The 18,948-nt window shown below is 42.1% G+C and overlaps 1 protein-coding gene across 2 annotated transcripts in view; it reads right to left on the bottom strand.

Moving 5' to 3' along the window:
* SORL1 (sortilin related receptor 1) overlaps positions 1 to 18,948 on the bottom strand; it is a 172,919-nt gene that overhangs the window by 87,109 nt on the left and 66,862 nt on the right. For both annotated transcript variants that reach the window (XM_039228694.1, XM_039228695.1), the window contains exon 12: positions 11,084 to 11,172. In XM_039228694.1, coding sequence (XP_039084625.1) covers positions 11,084 to 11,172 — 89 coding nt within the window. The remainder of the gene's footprint in view (positions 1 to 11,083; positions 11,173 to 18,948) is intronic.

The raw sequence follows: 18,948 nt of genomic DNA, 5'->3' as shown, positions 1-18,948 counted from the left end.
TTTTTCCTGTGGTCTGACAGATTTTTAAGTTGGAGGAAGAATATGTGCAGAGAAGTCTCCAAGGAAGATTTGTTCTTGTTACGGCAAAACAAGAAAGCAAGCTCTTTAAAGAAATAAGCAGCACTGAAATACTTGTGCTGATTTTTCACGACTGAGAGGGAGGGGAAGTGGAGGGGAAGATGGGGAATATCTAACACTTGCTTCGTTTCCCAGGAAGCTGGCTGAGATGCTCAATGTGAGAAACCACTCACTTAGAGCTTTCTTCAGTGTCACACAGCTCTCGCTTCTTTCTTAAATATGTGCAAAATTTCTCTTTCAGATTTCCCATATTTTTGAGATTTTAGTTTTTCTCCCTCAATGAATGGTTGACATAATCTTTTCACAACACCATACAATCCAAACACTCTCTCCCAAATCAGGGTGACGAAAATGGGTACTTCTGCGAGAGGCTGTAGGTTAAACGAGAGGTGGGGAGCGGTGTACAAGGCAACATAAATAAAGGTCAGTGAGGACCAAGTGACTCCGCTATGGATCTTCCAAAGGGGAGAAATTCTCATCTGGCTGAAGTGCTTTTGGTTGAAGCTCATTTTGAAGCAGGTACAGGGATAAGTTAACTCATTCACTCTTCTTGCACCAGTCAGATGAACTAACAGCCAAGGATCACGTTTAAAGAAAAATGAATGGGAAGAGTTGGCCTATTATCCACACAGGACAGGAGCTATCAGGGATAATTCTGAAAGTCCATCTATTTGCACACTGCCCAGTTAACTCTATTTAGGAGCTCCTTGAACCCTAGACAACCTTAGGAAATGAAGCATCCCATTTCTTGAGAGGTTCCCAGATGATTGTGGGATGACACTTTGATGAGACTAATAAGCAGGTACATGGCCAAGCACAGCCTTGTATTTGAGAGTAAACTGTGCATTTAGAAAACAACGCTTTTTCCAAATTTCGGGGAAGGGGCAAGTCACATTAGCACTGCAACAGTTAGGAGGACATCTATTCTGGACCAGGTTCCAATCCCCTAAAGAAGAACATGTACTGATGGGGTGAAAATGACAAGAACCTTGCAAGAAAACAACCAAGTCGTCTCTGTATTCCTACAGTCAGGAAAGACCATACAGAGTCCTAACCTTCAGGACTGGAGGATTCAAAATGTTCAGATAAAAATACATACATAATCCCAGGGCCAAAACTCTCAGAGGATAGGAAGGAACATAAATAATACAATAAATATATAATATAAATATAACACAGATACACTAAATAAGGGAAGTGTTAATACTCAAGACATTAATGTGTGGCTGTACAGAAAGGTCCTTGATGAACTCAGATTTTGAAACATGTTCACGATAAGAAAAGAGCCATACAATCAAAGGCAAAAAAAATTAAAGAGCAGTACTAATCTGCTAGTTAATTCTTGTTATAATTCTTATGGCAAATAATCTACAATAATAGTGACCAAACAAACCCAAAATGAGTCCAAGATTATGCTTCAAATTTTGAAAATTAGTGGTAGATTCATGGGTCAATGGGATGGTGGGTTGGTTGCCACTAAATTCTATAAAAAATCAGCAAGAAATTCTATAAAGAACCAGAAAGGGATCATCCTTTTGATGGTATAAATAGCAATAATAGAAAGGAGGGGGAAAAAGGCAGAACTCAATTTCTATTTTGGTTGTATCATTATCAAGAATGATCTTCAGAATGGACAAAGCAGGAAAAAAACAGGGACGTTAAAAAGAAAATGAGTACAAAAGAGAGAACATTCTAGAGAACAGAAAACTTCAAAATATGATGGCAGATAAGAATCTCTAAAAAGATCACAGAGAATAGAGGTTCTTGAGGAGGAAGGAAGTTTTAGTTTCCTAATGAACTAAACTTTACTTGAGGAGGAAGAATAGTTTTACTTTCCTAATGAACATAAAAATGGGGGCACCTGAGTGGCCCAGTTGGTTGAGCATCCGACTTCAGTTCAGGTCATGATCTTGTGGTTCAGGAGTTGGAGCGCCACATCGGGCTGTGTGCTGACAGCTCAGAGCCTGGATCCTGCTTCAGATTCTGTGTCTCCCTCTCTCTCTGCCCTTCCTCCTGCTCACATACTCTCTCTCTCAAAGAATAAACATTTAAAAAAATTAAAAAATAAATAAAAGAATAAAAAAATGGTTTCAAGAATGGAAACAGCTGATCTGAGGGATCTTAGAAAAGTCAGTCAGGGCTGGGACTCACAAGGTTTCACACCCAAGTCACAATAACTGAATTCCACTTCCTTTTCTCATAGTAATCCTTGATTTGAAGAAGAGGGCAATGATAGAGATGTTCTTTTTTCATAAGGATCTCTGTGGACCTAGAGATAAAATTCACTGCTGGTAAAACAAGTCCCTGGTTTGCTGACTACCAACATATGGTGTGACCCCAACCCAAAATGAGATCGCTAGTTCCCACATTGCTCTGTGCTTTGGTCAAAGATATGAGTAACAATATGGAAGGTCAACCCATGAAACCTGCAAAGCCTACATAAGGCTAATTGTACTGACAATGCAATTAATCCCAAAACAGGATTAAAAACACTTTGAAAAGGAAAGCAAAGTGAGAATAAAGTTCCACATGTTATTTCAAAAGCCTACCTGCTCAGACACAAGATGGAGAAAATCTAATCTTAAATACCATATGATTTCACTTGTATGTGGAATTTAAGAATCAAAACAGATGAACTTAGGGGAAAGGAAGGAAAAATAAAGTAAGATAAAAATGGAGAGGAAAGCAAACCATGAGACTCTTCACTACAGAGAAGAAACTGAGGGTTGCTTGCTGAAGGGGAGGTGGGTAAGGAGATGGGCTAGATGGCTGATGGGCATTAAGGAGGGCACTTGTTGGGATGAGCACTGGGTGTTATACATAAGTGATAAAACACTAAATTCTATACCTGAAACCAATACAACACTATATGGAAGAAAAAAGTAGTAATAATAAAACTTCTATAGGCCAAGTGAGGTAATATGCTCAATTATTTGCATTAATTATCTTGTTTAAATTACCATGTTAAAAATTCTGTGAGGTGTTTCCACAGACGAGAAAACTGAGTCTCAAAAAGATAAGTAATTGCTAAGGTTACCCAGCTAGTGAAGGGTTATAATGCCTTTGTAATTAAGTTGTAATACAATTCAAACTGGCTTGGAGTAAGAAAACAAGAAAACAAAAAAAAACAAAAGAATGTATTATTTCATGAACTTGAGCAATCCAATGACAAATGTGCCCTATGGCAAAGCTGTCATTGGGATTTAGTCTGTTTTCTCCATCCCTTGATCATTTTTCCCTTTCTGTGGTCTTCATTCTCAGGCTATTTTCCAGCATGATCGCAAAGAAAGTCACTAGCATCCTGGGATATGTCTGTGGATACAGACAATCACATACTTTCAGAGATGCAAAGAAATAAAAGTATGCTGCCTGTATAACTACCCTAGTTTTGTTCTAGATTCTCCATTAATGCTGAAGGTGGCACTTCCACCTACCCTACACACATCTATTTAAAATAATAAAGTCTCAGGGCGTCTGGGTGGCTTAGTCAGTTGCGGGTCCAACCCCTGATTTCGGATCAGATCAAGATCTCACATTTCAGGAGTTTGAGCCCCACCTCGGGCTCTGCACTGACAGCCCAGAGTCCATTCAGGATTTTCTCTTTCTCCCTCTCTCTCTCTTCCCTTCCCCTGCTTGTACCCATGCTCACTCACTCTCACTCTCAAAGTAAATAAACTTTAAAAATACTACTACTACTACTACTACTACTACTACTACTACTACTACTACTGGGGTCAATTTGTTGAGTCATGATCTCGCAGTCTGTGAGTTCAAGCCCCATGTCGGGCTCTGTGCTGACAGCTCAGAGCCTGGAGCCCACTTCAGATTCTGTGTCTCCCTCTCTCTCTGCCCCTCCCAACTCGTGCTCTGTCTCTCTCTCTCTCAAAAATAAGCATTAAAAAAAATTTAATAAAAATACTACTAATACAGTCTCAGTTCAATGATATTATAATAGTGTTGTATAGTGACAGATGGTAGCTATGCTTGTGGTGAGCACTGCATAACATATAGGGATATTGAATCACTATGTTGTATACCTGAAACTAATGTAACATCGTACGTCAACTATACTCAAATAAAAAAATTAAAAGAAAAAAAGAAAATCATATATTTAATGAAACGGTGAAACTGAACTTAAGCTACTGATAGAAGTAAGAGCATAGATAGAATCTCAAAAATATTATGCCGAATCGAAGAAGCCAAGAAGAAACACAGGAAACTCTGCTAATAGCAGAACTAACCTACAGTGATAAAAATATAATCGAACCATCAGTTGCCTCTAATTGGGGTGAGGCGGGGCAGGCAGTGGTACTGGTTGAAGGGGCACAGAGGGATTTTCTGGGGTGACGGAAATTTTCTGCATCTTCACGAGCATCCTCCAGAACTGATTAAATGGTGGATTTACAATCTGAGCATCTCATGGTGTATAAACTTATATCTCAGTTTTTAAAAGATGATTTAGTAGAAACTAGAGAGGTGGGGAGGCGGTCAGAAGTGTAAAAAGAAGTCTTGGGTTCTCAGGGGCAGAGACTGAGTGTCCAGAGCCGTGTCGGAGGTAATCCCTGTGTGGTGGGGTCAGATCTGGGCTCTACATTTGAAAGCACTGACACCGTGAGGTGGACTAAAGGAGACCTGGATGGTGAAGGGTCAGGATCCCACAGCATCGGAGGAAAGGAACCAGAGCCACCTCCTACGGAATGGGACATGCCTAGGACAGGGAGGGGCCTCAGATCCTGGAAGGCGTTCAAGGGGAGGAGAAAAGAGCCTCTGTATGTATCTCCTGGGAGCCAAATGAAGCCTACTTGCTGGAAACCAGAGAGAGGAGAATTGGGGCTCTCTCTGACCTAGAACCTCCATTCATAAAGGAATAAATGAATCAAAAAGGTCAGCTAAGGGCTCCTGGGTGGCTCAGTTGGTTAAGCATCTAACGTCAGCTCAGGTCATGATCTCACAGTTCATGAACTCGAGCCCCGCATGGAGCTCTGTGCTGACAGCTCAGAGCCTGGAGCCTGCTTTGGATTCTGTGTCTCCCTCTGTTTTTCTCTGTCCCTCTGCTGCTCTCTCCCTCTCTCTCTCAAAAGTAAATTAAAAAAAAAAAAAAAAAAAAAAAAAGGTGAGCGAATGGAGAAACGAACAACAAACTGTCCCAAAGTGAAATGAAAGCCCCTTGTGACCTGGCAAATATCCCATAACTCGAGTTGTTCAAGGAAAGACTGGAGGAACTCCATGAAATTGCTCGCAAGGGCTGGTAGGAGGCCAAGCCAGATGATGGACTAGGTGCGGATTCCTGCTGGACTTCTCCCCTTGGATGGCCCAGAGCAATTGGGGCCACCAGGGCCACACTCACATTCCTCTGATGGCCTTTCAGGGCCTGCGCCCCTTACTTCTCCTGCGGCTCTAGGAAGGGTCTGATCAGCGTACCCGTCACCCCCGGCTAGTCAAAAGCAGTCCTGCAGATTTTGCCCCCAAGACGCTCAGTCCCCTCCATCAGCTTCCTCTCTCACCTCCAGTCTGGCTTCTTTCACATTCATCCTCCTCAGCGTGCCAGCGCCATCTTGCTATAATGCAAATCTAGCCCCATCATTCCCCTGCTGGAAACTCTTTAGGGGTTTTTAGGACCCCATCACATAGAAAGGCAAGTCTGATCTCTCCAGGGCAGCATAAAGGTCCTCCGGCCCCCAGCCCCTACCTACATCAACCTCAATCCCCATGTCTCACCTCCCCCTCCCTGCCATTTGCATTCTGTTAGTACTCAAGCTTATACTTTCCAGCCTGGTTCATGCTCAACCTTCTCTGGCCAAGGTCTTTCTAACCCTGCAATGGCACCCGACCTCGCTCAAGCTTCCCCTTCCTCCACACCTTCCTTCTCCTGGCTTTCTTCTCCTTCCTTCTCCCCATGTGCTCCTTCTACCTTACCCCCTACTCTATTTTATTGACCTGATTTTATAAGTTTCTTCAACCAGACTGCCATTTGTCAGGAACGAGCCCTCTTCCTTACTTTCCAGCCCCTGGCAGCTGGCACCTTTCCTGGTACACAGAAGGGACGTTCGTTAACACTTGCTAAAGGAAATTACATGAACTGCACTGCATTTTCTGAATCCCACCACTCAGTTGCTTAAAGTTACAAGGTAATAGTTACGTGCTTCATTATAACCCAAAGGCCGAAGAGACCACATGAGGATTAAAATGAAGCGGGGGGGGGGGGGGCTCTCTGCCACTGTCCCAGTAAGTGGTGCCACCAGCATTAACGCTGCCACCAAGCATGCAGGCTAACTGCCACCTTCCACATTCTGGAACCAGGGGGCTGCTTCCAGAACTCAGGTCCAGAAAAGACAGCTGCATTGCAACTGGGATCTTTGCACTGTCTTTTTGAGGCCCTGAGAGGAAAGCCTTATATTCAGTCAGAAATCTCCTGTGAGGAAAGATGCTTTTGGGCAAGTCCAAAATGTTATTAGTAACCTACCAAGAATAACCTTCTGATGGCAGGTAAACCCACCGAAAAACGGAAAATGATCTTGTCTTTCACAGTCAAGCCAACAAACCTATGTTTCGGTCTTTTAAATTTTTTTTTTTTTTTTTTACTCAGAGCACAAGAACACAGCAGCTGCTTCTCTGAAGAACACACTGATTATACACAAGAAAACCGTGCATCCCCGAGAAGGTTCATGGTGATAACGTGCTGATCGGATGAATAAGTGAATCCCCAAAAGGGGTTCTTTAGTTACTCATTTCAGACATGCAGACACAAGAGCAAAAAACAAAGCGTTCCACTTGGTGCTCTAAGTTTCAATTAACAATAACAAAGGTAACAGCCTCAGCGGAGAGACAAGGCAGAGGCTGAAACCCAGTAACAGCCAACTCTGTGCTAATCAGGAAAAGAAAGACGTAAATAATTTAAATTTTTTAATGTTTATTTATATTTGAGAGAGAGAGAGGGAGAGAACTCGAGCAGAGGAGGGGCAGAGAGAGGAGACTGAATCTGAAGCAGTCTCCCGGCTCCGAGGTGTCAGCACTGAGCCTGATGTGGGGCTTGAACTCATGAGCCGTGAGATCATGACCTGAGCCAAAGGCGCATGCGTAACCAACTGAGCTATCCAGGTGCCCCAAGACATGTATAATTTAAAAGAACCACCACCAAAACAAGACGAAATAAATACCTAACTCCTACGTTAAGCAATGTTCCAACCTTTGTCCCTACTAAAAGTCTTACGAGAGTTCTTGATGTTCCTGATGATGGCTTTTTTCCCTAAGGCTTTGGGTCAGAAAGCTCCCTTTCAAAACAAGTCCTTCCCCTGGACTCTCTTGGTAGCTGACTCAGAGACATAACAGAGCCACGGTGGGCACAGGCAGCTCCTGAATGATGCCTCACTCACTTCTGCATCCTCAATACCTAGAACTGCATCCGGTTCGTTGTATGTGTTCAACAAATTTCATGTAATTGACCTGAAATGGTATCTAACAGAAATATGCTCGAGTTCCAGCTTGGGCCCTAACTACCGCCACGTTATTTCCTCAGGTGAAAAGTGAGGAAGGTAGATTGGGTCAGCCCTTGTGCCTCTGGGTTGCACGCATCAGGGGGACTTCACCCCCCCCCCATTTCTACTTGAGCTCCAGCAATTGCCATTTACATACAGCATGGTGGGAGCGGTCCCCTCAGAACTGTGCACCTGCCACACTCCTGCACCCCTCCTTGTTTTATAAATCAGTACAGTGAGGCGCCCGAGTGGCTCAGCTGGTTAATCATACAACTTCGGCTCAGATCTCACGGTTCAAGGGTTCGAGCCCCGCATCAGGCTCTGTGCTGACAGCTTAGAGCCTGGAGCCTGCTTCGGATTCTGGGTCCTCTCATCTCTCTGCGTCTCCCCTGCTCATGCTCTGTCTCTCAAAAGTAAATAAATGCTAAATAAATAAATAATCAGTAAAGGAATAAACAATGTTGCAAGACTAACTGTGCATGACCTATTTATTGAACAATCAAACATTGACCAAGCACAGCTAGCCTGTACAGAAGAGAAACACTGGGTCAAAGACCTTGCTAACGAGTTAAAGAATTCAGGTATGTAGCGAAAGGGTAACTAACGAAGGAGGTCCATATGGGGTCAATGCCCAAATAATAAGACTGCCAATAAACACTGTGCATCTCAAGGAGACTGGATCTCAGTGGTCAGGGAGGCCAGGGTTGGAGGGCCCTGACACATCTAGACCAGCAACAGAAATCCTCCGCTTATGCTCTGGGATCACAGTTAAGTCACCGCTGTGGTCTGAGGATATAAACTAACTACAGCATTATTTCCTGCTTCTCTTCTGATGAAGCTGATAGCACATGGTGACAGGTGAAAACCAAAGCAGCAGGAGAAGCAGCAAAAAACAAAAAACAAAAAAAATGAAAAAAACTACAAAAACAAAAAACCAAAAAACCTCTGAAAGCAACATACACGCCAGGTGGCTACAGATTCAGGTCAAGCTCAGACTGATATCTGGGACACATGCGCCTGTCGGTAGAAGGCCTGAAGATATTCTCGTATTTGCAAATGCTTTATTTGAACCATCCATATGGATACCTCTAAGTAACCTGTGGAAATTCAAGGGTGCCACGGTGCTCATAAGCCCTCAAGGCCACAACCCCACGGTCCCTTTGAAGTATCTGGGGAAGACACGGTGATTTTCTGGCAGCAGGTTTATTTTCCTGACCGTGTGCTGCTCCTGCTAGTGCAGCACTGACACCGCGTTCCCTAAGCACGTGTGCACCGACAGATGGTGTGAGAGGACCAGAGTCATGCGAAACTGCTTCAGGGAAGCCAGCCTGAATGCGAACAGAATCTGCAGAGAAGTTAAACAAGGAGGACCAGAAACTGCCTCTGCGCTCGGACTGCCACTCAACCAATGACATGGGATGTGCAGAAAGCCAAACCGTGTCCCCTACTGTATGTCTCACACGGCAGTGCCCCAAATGTCACATGGTTTGTTTACTTGAGTATCTTACCCCTGGAGGATGGACTCCTTAACAAGTGAGGGGAAACTTGCTATTTGTCTCTAGATGCGAGGTGCCCAGCACAATTCCGGTTTGCTAATTGTGCAAGATGGGAATGGATAAATGAATGGATAAATAAATAAGTGGATGGAGAGATAAATAAATGGCAGCTCAAATGTGGGAAGCACAGTGCTCGGTGACTGTGCTCATGGGAGCGCTTGGAATGTGGAGACAGTGTTGTGTACAAACAGGACCTCTTCTGGCTCTTGCCTGTAGAGAAGCAGCTGACCAGTGCCGAACGGGATGGAGAACAGCCAGACGCCAGTCATTCGCTTCTCTCTGAGTCTCTGAGCTCCTCTGCACAGGGCAAATCCACCACAGGGGAAACCAGATGCTAAGACCTCTTTTCTCAAGCCACCCACCTCTCTCTTGCTTTTGCACCCTGTTTCTAAAAGGAGCAAAGGAAAAGAAGGCTTTCTTCCTTGCATTAAACAAGACGATGAGCGAAGCCTCTCCACCTCCATTAGTGATACAGCTTGTGGGCTCAGCTCAGAACTGGGGGCGCCTCAGGGGCTCACACAATTAACGTCTGACTCTTAATTTTGGCTCTGGTCATGGTCTGACGGTTTGTGGGTTTGAGCCCTGTGTCAGGCTCAGGGTTTGAGCCCTGTGCTGACAGAGAGGAGCCTCCTTGGGATTCCCTGTCTCCCTCTCTCTCTTTGTCCCTCCCCCATTAGCATGCATGCATGTGCACTTGCTCTCTCTCTCAAAATAAACTTTTTTATTTTCTTAAAAAATTTTTTAATGTTTATTTATTTTTTGAGAGAGAGAGAGAAACGGAGCATGAGTGGGGGAAGGAAAGAGAGAGAAAAGGAGACACAGAATCCAAAGCAGGCTCTAGGGTCTAGACTATCAGCACAGAGCCCGATGGAGGCTCGAACCCACAAACCATGAGATCATGACCTGAGTCAAAGTTATATGTTTAACCGACAGAGCCACCCAGGCACCCCTAAAATAAACATTTTTTAAAAATGGGGAGAAGTGACAGCCTGTCTGCCCTGACGTAACATTAATAAAATTAACTTTTGTACAAACATAGACCAATATAATCAAAGGGCCAGTTCTGATAAAATCAGACTTAAGCAGGCAAAGGTTATAGACCCTGGACGTTTTTGCTTTCGAGGGCAATACATCTGCAAGGAGTACAGATTTCTTTTTCTTTTTTTTTTTTTCTTTTATGTATTTATTTTTGAGAGACGAGAGAGAGAGGCAGAGCATGAAAGGGGTAGGGCAGAGAAAGAGAGGGAGACACAGAATCCGAAGCAGGCTCTGGGCTCTGAGCCGTCAGTACAGAGCCCAATGTGGAGCTCGAACTCATAGGCCGTGAGATCATGACCTGAGTTGAAGTCGGGCACTTAACCAACCGAGCCACCCAGGTGCCCCAAAATGCAGTTTAATATGAGCACCAGTCTGGCCCATCACTCACGAATGGGTGAAAGCTTCGGCAAGTGACTTTATCTTGCTGAGCCTCAATATTCTCATTTGTAACATGAAGCATGTAACCCCAAGTGTCCCTTCTAGGTCTGTTCATATGAATCCCAAAACCAAATAGATCCCAGCAGAAATCAACTGGTTATCAAGTGGGATGCATTTTGAAATGATTACCTGGGTATGATGATCATTTATTACTATGGACTGTTTTTATTATCACTCATTCTGTGTCACACGCAGAGCAAAGAAAGACAAGTTAAAGTCCCTACTTAACTGTTTGGTCATTATTAACTTATATTTATAGAGAGCTATACTTCGTAAGATCAATGAAATTATTTCATTTGTTCCTTATGATATCCCCTTGAGATAGGAAAGGCAGATTATCATTCCCATTTTATAAATAAGGGCTTATTATGCCGAGGTCACAAATGGGGCCGTCAACAATCTAGTGCTGTAAAGAGACAATCCACTTATACTCACAGACTTAAATTTTGGGGAGAGCAGAGGGATGTTATGAGACAAAGCTCCATCGGATACACTTACTTCAGCTCATTGGTTTCCATGCCCTGGGCGATGGCCATGATGATGCCGCCATGATCTCCCCAAGTATAGTAGTGAGGTCCAGGAAGTGCCTAAAGAGGAAAAGCCAGCGCTGATGCCACTGCTGTGGACATGACCAGGCAGAATCCATGCACGCCATACGGGCGCACACATACACGGGCACACACGTGAACACACAGTAGCAACGCCAACCACTTGAATGTGATTTTTCAGTTTCCAGGGCACAATCATATCCATCACCTCGTTTGCTCCACACGACCCTCGGGATGGGACAGCACATTCTTATATCCTAATTTTTTCCCCCAAATGAAGAAACGAGGGTTTGTGTCAAAGGGACCAACTAGACATAGCAGAGGTAGGAGTCAAACCCAAATCTGTGACTCTCACCAACCAGAGATTAAAAATTAACCAACCGGAGGGGCACCTGGGTGGCTCAGTCAGTTGAACATGTGACTTCGGCTCAGGCTGTGATCTCAGAGCTTGTGATTTCAGGCCCTGTATTAGGCTCTGTGCTGATAGCTTAGAGCCTAGAGCCTGCTTCAGATTCTGTCTCTCTCTGTCCCTTCCCTGCTTGCACTCTGTCTCTGTCTCTCTCTCTCTCTCTCTCAAAAGTAAACATAAAAAAAAATTAAAAATTAACTAACTTGGGGCGCCTGGGTGGCTCAGTTGGTTGAGCGTCCCACTTCAGCTCAGTTCATGATCTCACGGTTTGTGGGTTCGAGCCCCGCGTCAGGCTCTGTGCTGACTGCTAGCTCAGAGCCTGGTGCCTGTCTTCGGATTCTGTGTCTCCCTCTCCCTCTGACCCTCCCCTGCTCATGCTGTCTCTATCTCTCGCTCAAAAATAAATAAAACATTAAAAAAATTTTTTTTTAAATTAACCAACTGGAGTTTGAATTCTACCATGATCATATAAGCCCATGGCAGCTCATTGTTCCTGCCAATTAGAACTGAAAACTTTGAGCAAGATACAAAAATCAGCTGCCCAAGGATGCTGAAAAGTAAACAAAGTCAAGTGGCTTATGTAGGGGACTTAAAATCTGAGAAACCACCACAAGGTTGGGGTTACTGGTATGCTCTGCCCCCAGGGAAAGTCCCAGTCATGGGATGGCCAAACCTTCAGTAGAAACTGCTTCTGCCTAAGGAATCAGGAAACGGAATTCCCTGCAGGCCTGGGAAAACGTGGATGAAATCCCAGAGGGAGGAGTGTCAAAGCAGTAAATCTTCTAATTCTGTGTATGAACTCATGCAAGCCTCCGCCCAACCCCTAAACTAGACACGTGTGCACCAGACCTAAACCAGCACAGCAAAGACTTAGCGAATGGAACTGAGATTTTAACTGCCATCCTCAGAATGCAAAAAGGAAGCTGAAGTCTGAATCAAAGCAGATTCACTACATGCTAAAACAAAAATACTGACATCCCGGGACACCTGGGTGGCTCAGTCAGTTAAGCGTCTGACTTCAGCTCAGGTCATGATCTCACTGTTTGTGAGTTCTAGCCCCATATCTGATTCTGTGCTGACAGCTTAGAGCCTAGAGCCTGCTTCAAATTCTGTGTCTCCCTCTCTCTCTGCCTCTTCCCCACTCACACTCTGTGTCTCTCTGTCTCTCTTTCAAAAATAAACATTAAGGGGCGCCTGGGTGGCTTAGTCGGTTAAGCGTCCGACTTTCGCTTAGGTCATGATCTCACGGTTCGTGGGTTCGAGCCCCGCGTCGGGCTCTGTGCTGACTGCCAGCTCAGAGCCGGGAGCCTGTTTCAGTCTGTGACTCCCTCTCTCTCTGACCCTCCCCTGCTCACGCTCTCTCTCTCTAGAAATAAATTTAAAAAACCTTAAAAAATAAAAAAATAATAAAAAAAATAAAAATAAATAAAAAAAATAAAAAAAAATTTAAAAACATTAAAAAAACACTACTTAAAAAAATACTGGCATCCTCCAGTAGATTTTATTCCATGCATCTCACTCACATGTCCAGCATACAATACAAAATTACTCAATGTACAAGTATCAATAAAACATGTCCAATTCTCAAGGGAAAAGACAATCAATGGGGGCCAACCCCAAAATGATTCAAATGCTAGAATTACCAAAGACTTTAAATAATGATCATAACTCTGTCTCACAAGGTAAAGAAAAACACACTTGAAATGAACAAAAGACAAGAATTCTTCCCAGACAAGTGGAAACTCTTTTTTAAGGAAAGAATTTTAGAACAGAAAAATACAACATCTGAAGTAACAGATTCACTAATGGGCTCAACAATGGAATGGGAAGGACGAAGGAAGTGGTGAACTTGGCGGTAAATATAGAACAGTAAAAATTATCCATCCTAAAGAACACACAAGGGGCACCCGGGTGGTTCAGTCAACTTTGGCTCAGGTCAAGATCTCGTGGACCGTGAGTTTGAGCCCTGCGTTGGGCTCTGTGTTGACAGCTTAGAGCCTGGAGCCTGCTTCAAATTCTGTGTCTCCCTCTTTCTCTGCTCCTCCCCACTCACACTCTGTCTCTCTCTCTCTCACTCTCAAAAATAAACATTAAAAATTTTTAAAAAAAGGAGAAACTAGGGAGGCAAGAAGATAGTAGCACGTCCTCAAAGTACTGAGAAAAAAGTAATTTCAAACCAGAATTCTATATCCAGCAAACATATCCTCTAGGAATGAAAGTGAAATAAAGAGATTCTCAAATGAACGAAAACCAAGAAAATGCATAGCCAGTAGGTCTGCTTGACAAAAAATGCTAAAGGAATTTCTTGAGGCTATAGGGAAACTTGCCAGGGGCTTACAGGGATTCTCAGGAATGAAGAAAGGGCATGGGGAAATATAAAAGACTGCTTTTTTCCCCTTAAACTCATGAAAACTGGTATTATGATGTAAAGCACAACAAAAGCAAAAACACTGTCTTGTGGTGTTTTAATGTATATCTATGGGATACACAGGACAATAACAAAAAGGTTAGAACAAAAGAAAGGGACTTACATGCTTGCAAGGTTTCTAAATTTTAGGTTAGGTGTAACATTATGTTAAGGGCAATGTTAATTCAAAAAAGACTATGAAAGATTAAATATACATGTTGTTATCTTTAGAGTAACTACTAAAAAAAGTACAGAGAGGGGCACCTGCTGGCTCAGTTGGTTAAGTATCTGACTCTTGATTTCGGCTCAGGTCATTGTCTCATGGTTCCTGGGTTCAAGCCCCATGTCAAGCTCCACACTAATAGGATGGGGCCTGCTTGGGATTCTTTCCATCCCTCTCTCTCTGTCCTTCCCACGCTCTCTCTCAAAATAAATAATTTTTTAAAAAAATACAAAGAAATATAATCAAAAATACAATACCTAGAAAAATGTAGAATGCCAAAACTATTTAAGCAATATTTAAAAGGCAGTAAAGGAAGAATAGAGGAATAAAAAATAAAGATCATACATGAATACATAAAATCCTGGACCTAAATCCAACCATATCAATAATTTTGTTAAATGTTAACAGTCTAAGCATTTCAGTTTAGAAGCAAAACCTGGCAAAATTAATAAAAAAGCGAGACCCTACTCCATGCTACCTATAAGGAACACTTCAACTAGAAAGACATCAGTAGGTAGAAAGTAATATGGATAGTAAAAGATACGCTATCGAAATACTAAACATAAGAAGGTTAGAATGAGAATATTTCAATACCAGATAAAATAGACTTCAAGACAAAGGTTTTTTACCATAGATAAAGATGGATATTTCATAACACTAAAAGGACACAAACAGAAAAGATAATTATAAATGTGTATATACTTAACAACAGAGCCTCAAAATACATAAAGCTTGGGGTGCCTGGGTGGCCCAGTCGGTTGAGCATCCGACTTCGGTTAAGGTCATGATCTCATGGTTCGGGGTTCAAGCCCCTTGTCAGGCTCTGTGCTGACAGCTCAGAACCTGGAGCCTGTCTTCGGATTCTGTGTCTCCCTCTTTCTCTGCCCCTCCCCTGCTCATGCTGTCTCTCTCTCTCAAAATTAAATAAAACATTAAAAAATTAAAAAACAAAACAAAATACATAAAGCTAAAATTAACTGGATTTAAAGAAAAAAATTGACAATTCCACAATCATAATGGGAGATTTTGCCACCACTCCCTCAGCAATTACTAGAACCAGCCAACAACAACAACAACAACAAAAGTCAGTGAAAACATAGAAGATCTAAACAGCAAGATATGAACCACTGTCACATAAATACCATCTACGGAACACTACATTTGACAACAGCAGAATGCACACTCCTTCCTAACGCATACAATGTATTCACCAAGAGAGACCACATATTGGATCCCAAAGCAAGTGCCAATATATTTAAAGGGATCAAGATCATACAAAGTGTATCCTCTTACCACAAGGAAATTAAGTTAGAAATCAAACATGACAAGTACTTATAGAAATTTCAAATATCTAAAAGCTAAACAACATTTTTCTAAATAACTGATCAGTCAAAGGCAATAAACAAAAGGGACATTTTATTTGTTTGGGTTGTTTTAATTTTTTTAATGCTTATTTATTTATTTTGAGAGAGAGAGAGAGAGAGAGAGAGAGAGAGAGAGAGAATCCCAAGCAGGCTCTGCACCATCAACGCACAGCTCGACGTGGGGCTCAAACACACAAACTGTGAGATCACGACCTGAGCCAAAATCAAGAGTCAGATTCTTAACCAACTAAGCCACCCAGGTACCCTCGAAAGACACCTGGTTATAAATATGTTATGGAATTAAAGAGCACCTGGGTGGCTCAGTTGGATAAGCTCAGGTCTTGATTTCAGGGTCATAAGTTCAAGACCTGCATTGGGCTCCACACCCAATAAATAAAATGGTGAATTTTATGGTATGTGAATTACTTCTCAACTTTATTATTTAAAAGAAAAACTTTTTTTTAATGTTTTATTTATTTCTGAGAGAGAGAGAGAGACAGCATGAGCAGGGGAGTGTCAGAGGGAGAGAGAGATACAGAATCTGAAGCAGCCTCCAGGTTCTAAGCTAGCTGTTAGCACAGAGCCTGATGCAAGGCTTGAACCCACGAATTGTGAGATCATGACCTGAGCCGAAGTTGGACACTTAACCGACTGAGCCACCCAGGCGCTCCAATTACTTCTCAACTTTAAAGGGGGGCATTTAAAAATATTCTGAACTGAATGGCAGCAAAATTATAACATCTCTAAATTTGTGGTGACAGCTAACACAGTATTTAGAGGAAAACTTAACAGCTTTAAATGTTTCTATTAGGAAAAACATCTAAAATCAATGACCTAAAGTTACACCATAAAAGCTACAAAAAGAAAAGTAAATCCAAAGTAAATAATCTTTAGACAGTACTAAAGAGTAGAAATCAACAAAAGAAAGCACAGAGGCAAAGCCAAAAGGAAGTGCTTTAAAAAGACTGATAATATTGACAAGCCACTAACTAAACAAATAAGCAAAATAGAAAACACACACACGCAAATTATCAGTATCAGCAATGAAAACAGGTTATCACCACAGATCCTATAGACATTAAAAAAAAAATAAGAAAAGAACCTTGAGTCATTTTAACCCAATAAATTCAATAACTTAGATGAAACTCACCAAGATTGACACAAGTAGAAAACCCGAATAGTTCTCTATCTGCCAGAGACACTGAATTTCTAACCAAAACATTCCTAAGAAGACTCCAAGAAGAAAAAAATGATATTGAAAATAAATTTGAAAAAATTTAAAAAAATTTAAAAAATAACAATAAAAAACAGAAGATGACTCTAGGTTCAGATACTTTCACTGATGAATTATTCAAGGAAAAAAATAAATAAATAACACCTCTTTTACATAAAAGAGGAATCACTGCTCACCTTGTTCTAGGACACCAGCCCAACCCTAACACCAAACCTTGAACAGAAATTGCCAAAAAAAAAAAAAAAAAAAAAAAAAAAAAAAAAAAAAAAAAAAAANAAAAAAAAAAAAAAAAAAAAAAAAAAAAAAAAAAAAAAAAAAAAAAAAAAAAAAAAAAAAAAAAAAAAAAAAAAAAAAAAAAAAAAAAAAGCAGACTAATATCTCTCACAAATAATGTAAAAATCTGTAACAAAGTATTAGCAATCAAACCTAATCTTATATAAAAAAGATAATATATCATAAATTGAATTTATCCCAGTAATTCAAGGTTAGTGCAATAGTCAAAAACCAATCAATGTAAATACCATATTATATATGTGATGGTATGATAATGAAAAAAATTATGTACTTTGATCTTTATTCCCAGGTCCTGGTAAGAGCTCCTTAAAACCTTGTCATTACCTGACTCATGGGAGTGATGTGTGTCTTATATATCCTATATCCCTTAGAACTTCCTGGAAGATAGGAGAGGACAGGGGCTGGCTACCAGAAAAGCTAAGCATGATTAGAAGCCTGAAACTTTCCACCCCACCCTGTCCCTTGGGGAAATGAAGGGGGCTGGAGAGTGAGTTCATAATCAATCATGCCTGAATGATGAAGCCTCCATTAAAAAAAAAAAAAAAAATCCCTGGGGCACCTGGGTGGCTCAGTCTGTTGACCATCCAACTTAGGCTCAGGTCATGATCTCATGGCTTATGAGTTTGAGCCCCGTGTCAGGCTCTGTGCTGACAGCCAATTTCCACTCAAGTCATGATCTCGCGGTTCGTGAGTTCAAGTCCCGCATCAGGTTCTGTGCTGACAGCTTGGATCCTGGAGCCTGCTTCAGATTCTGTGTCTCCCTCTCTCTCTGCCCTTTCCCTGCTTGAGCTCTCTCTCTCTCTCTCTCCCTCTCTCTCTCTCAAAATAAATAATATATAATAAATGTTAAAAATTTTTAAAAATAAATAAAAATTAAAATTAAAAAAATCCCTAAACTGAAAGATGTGAAGAGCTCCCAGGTTGATGGAGACATCCACATGCTGAGAGGCTGGCACATTCCCCTCCATGAGGACAGAAGCTTCTACCTCAGGACCCTTCTGGACCTTGCCCTATGTACTTCTTCATCCGGCTACTCATCTGTAGCCTTGGAAATATCCTGTATAATAAATTGATGGATGCTAGTAAATATTTCCCTGAGTTCTGTCAGCCATTCTAGCAAATTATGGAACCCAAGAAGGCAGGATGGGGGCGGAGGGTCACAGGAACGTTCTATATATAAGCTGTTCAGTCAGAAAAACAAGTGACAACCTGTAACTTGTAATTAGTATGTGAAGGAAGGTGGGGGTGGGACTCAGTCTCATGAGACTGAGCCCTTAACCTGTGGGGTCTGTGTTAACTCCAGCAAGCTAGTGTCATGACTCAAGTGCAGGACATCTAGTTGGTATCCAGAGAATTGGAGAATTGCTCCTTGTGAGGGGAAACTCCCTCATCATTGGGTAACACAAGAATTCTGAGGGGCGCCTGGGTGGCTCAGTCAGTTAAGTGTCTGACTCTTGATATTGGTTGGGTGATCTCATAGTTCATGGGTTCAAGCTCTGTGTCAGGCTCTGCATGGACAGTGTGGAGCCTACTTGGGATTCTCTCTTTTTCCCCTTTCTCTCTGCCCCTTCCTGCTTGTGATCTCTCTCTCCCCCTCAAAATAAATAAGTAAACTTAAAAAAAAAATGGTACTTCAAATCTCTTTTTAAAAAGTATTCTGGGGCTCCTGGGTGGCTCAATCAGTTAAGCGTCCGACTCTTGAATTCTGCTCAATAATTCAGTAATGGCGCCAGGGCTATGGGAGCCCAAAGTGTGTGCTGCCCCGGCTCCATCTTGCTACTTCATCTTCTCACGTAAACCCACTCACTCATGCAGATTCTATGGGACAAGGAGAGGTGGCAGGTGCTCAGGAGACTGGATTTAGACCTGGTTCAGCCACTGTTC

The sequence above is a fragment of the Hyaena hyaena genome, unplaced genomic scaffold (genome assembly GCF_003009895.1).
Source record: "Hyaena hyaena isolate Hyena2069 unplaced genomic scaffold, ASM300989v1 scaffold_34, whole genome shotgun sequence".
In the NCBI taxonomy this organism is placed as follows: Eukaryota; Metazoa; Chordata; class Mammalia; order Carnivora; family Hyaenidae; genus Hyaena; species Hyaena hyaena.
Note: the sequence above shows the minus strand (reverse complement) of the source record. Positions and strands in the feature narration are given on the sequence as shown.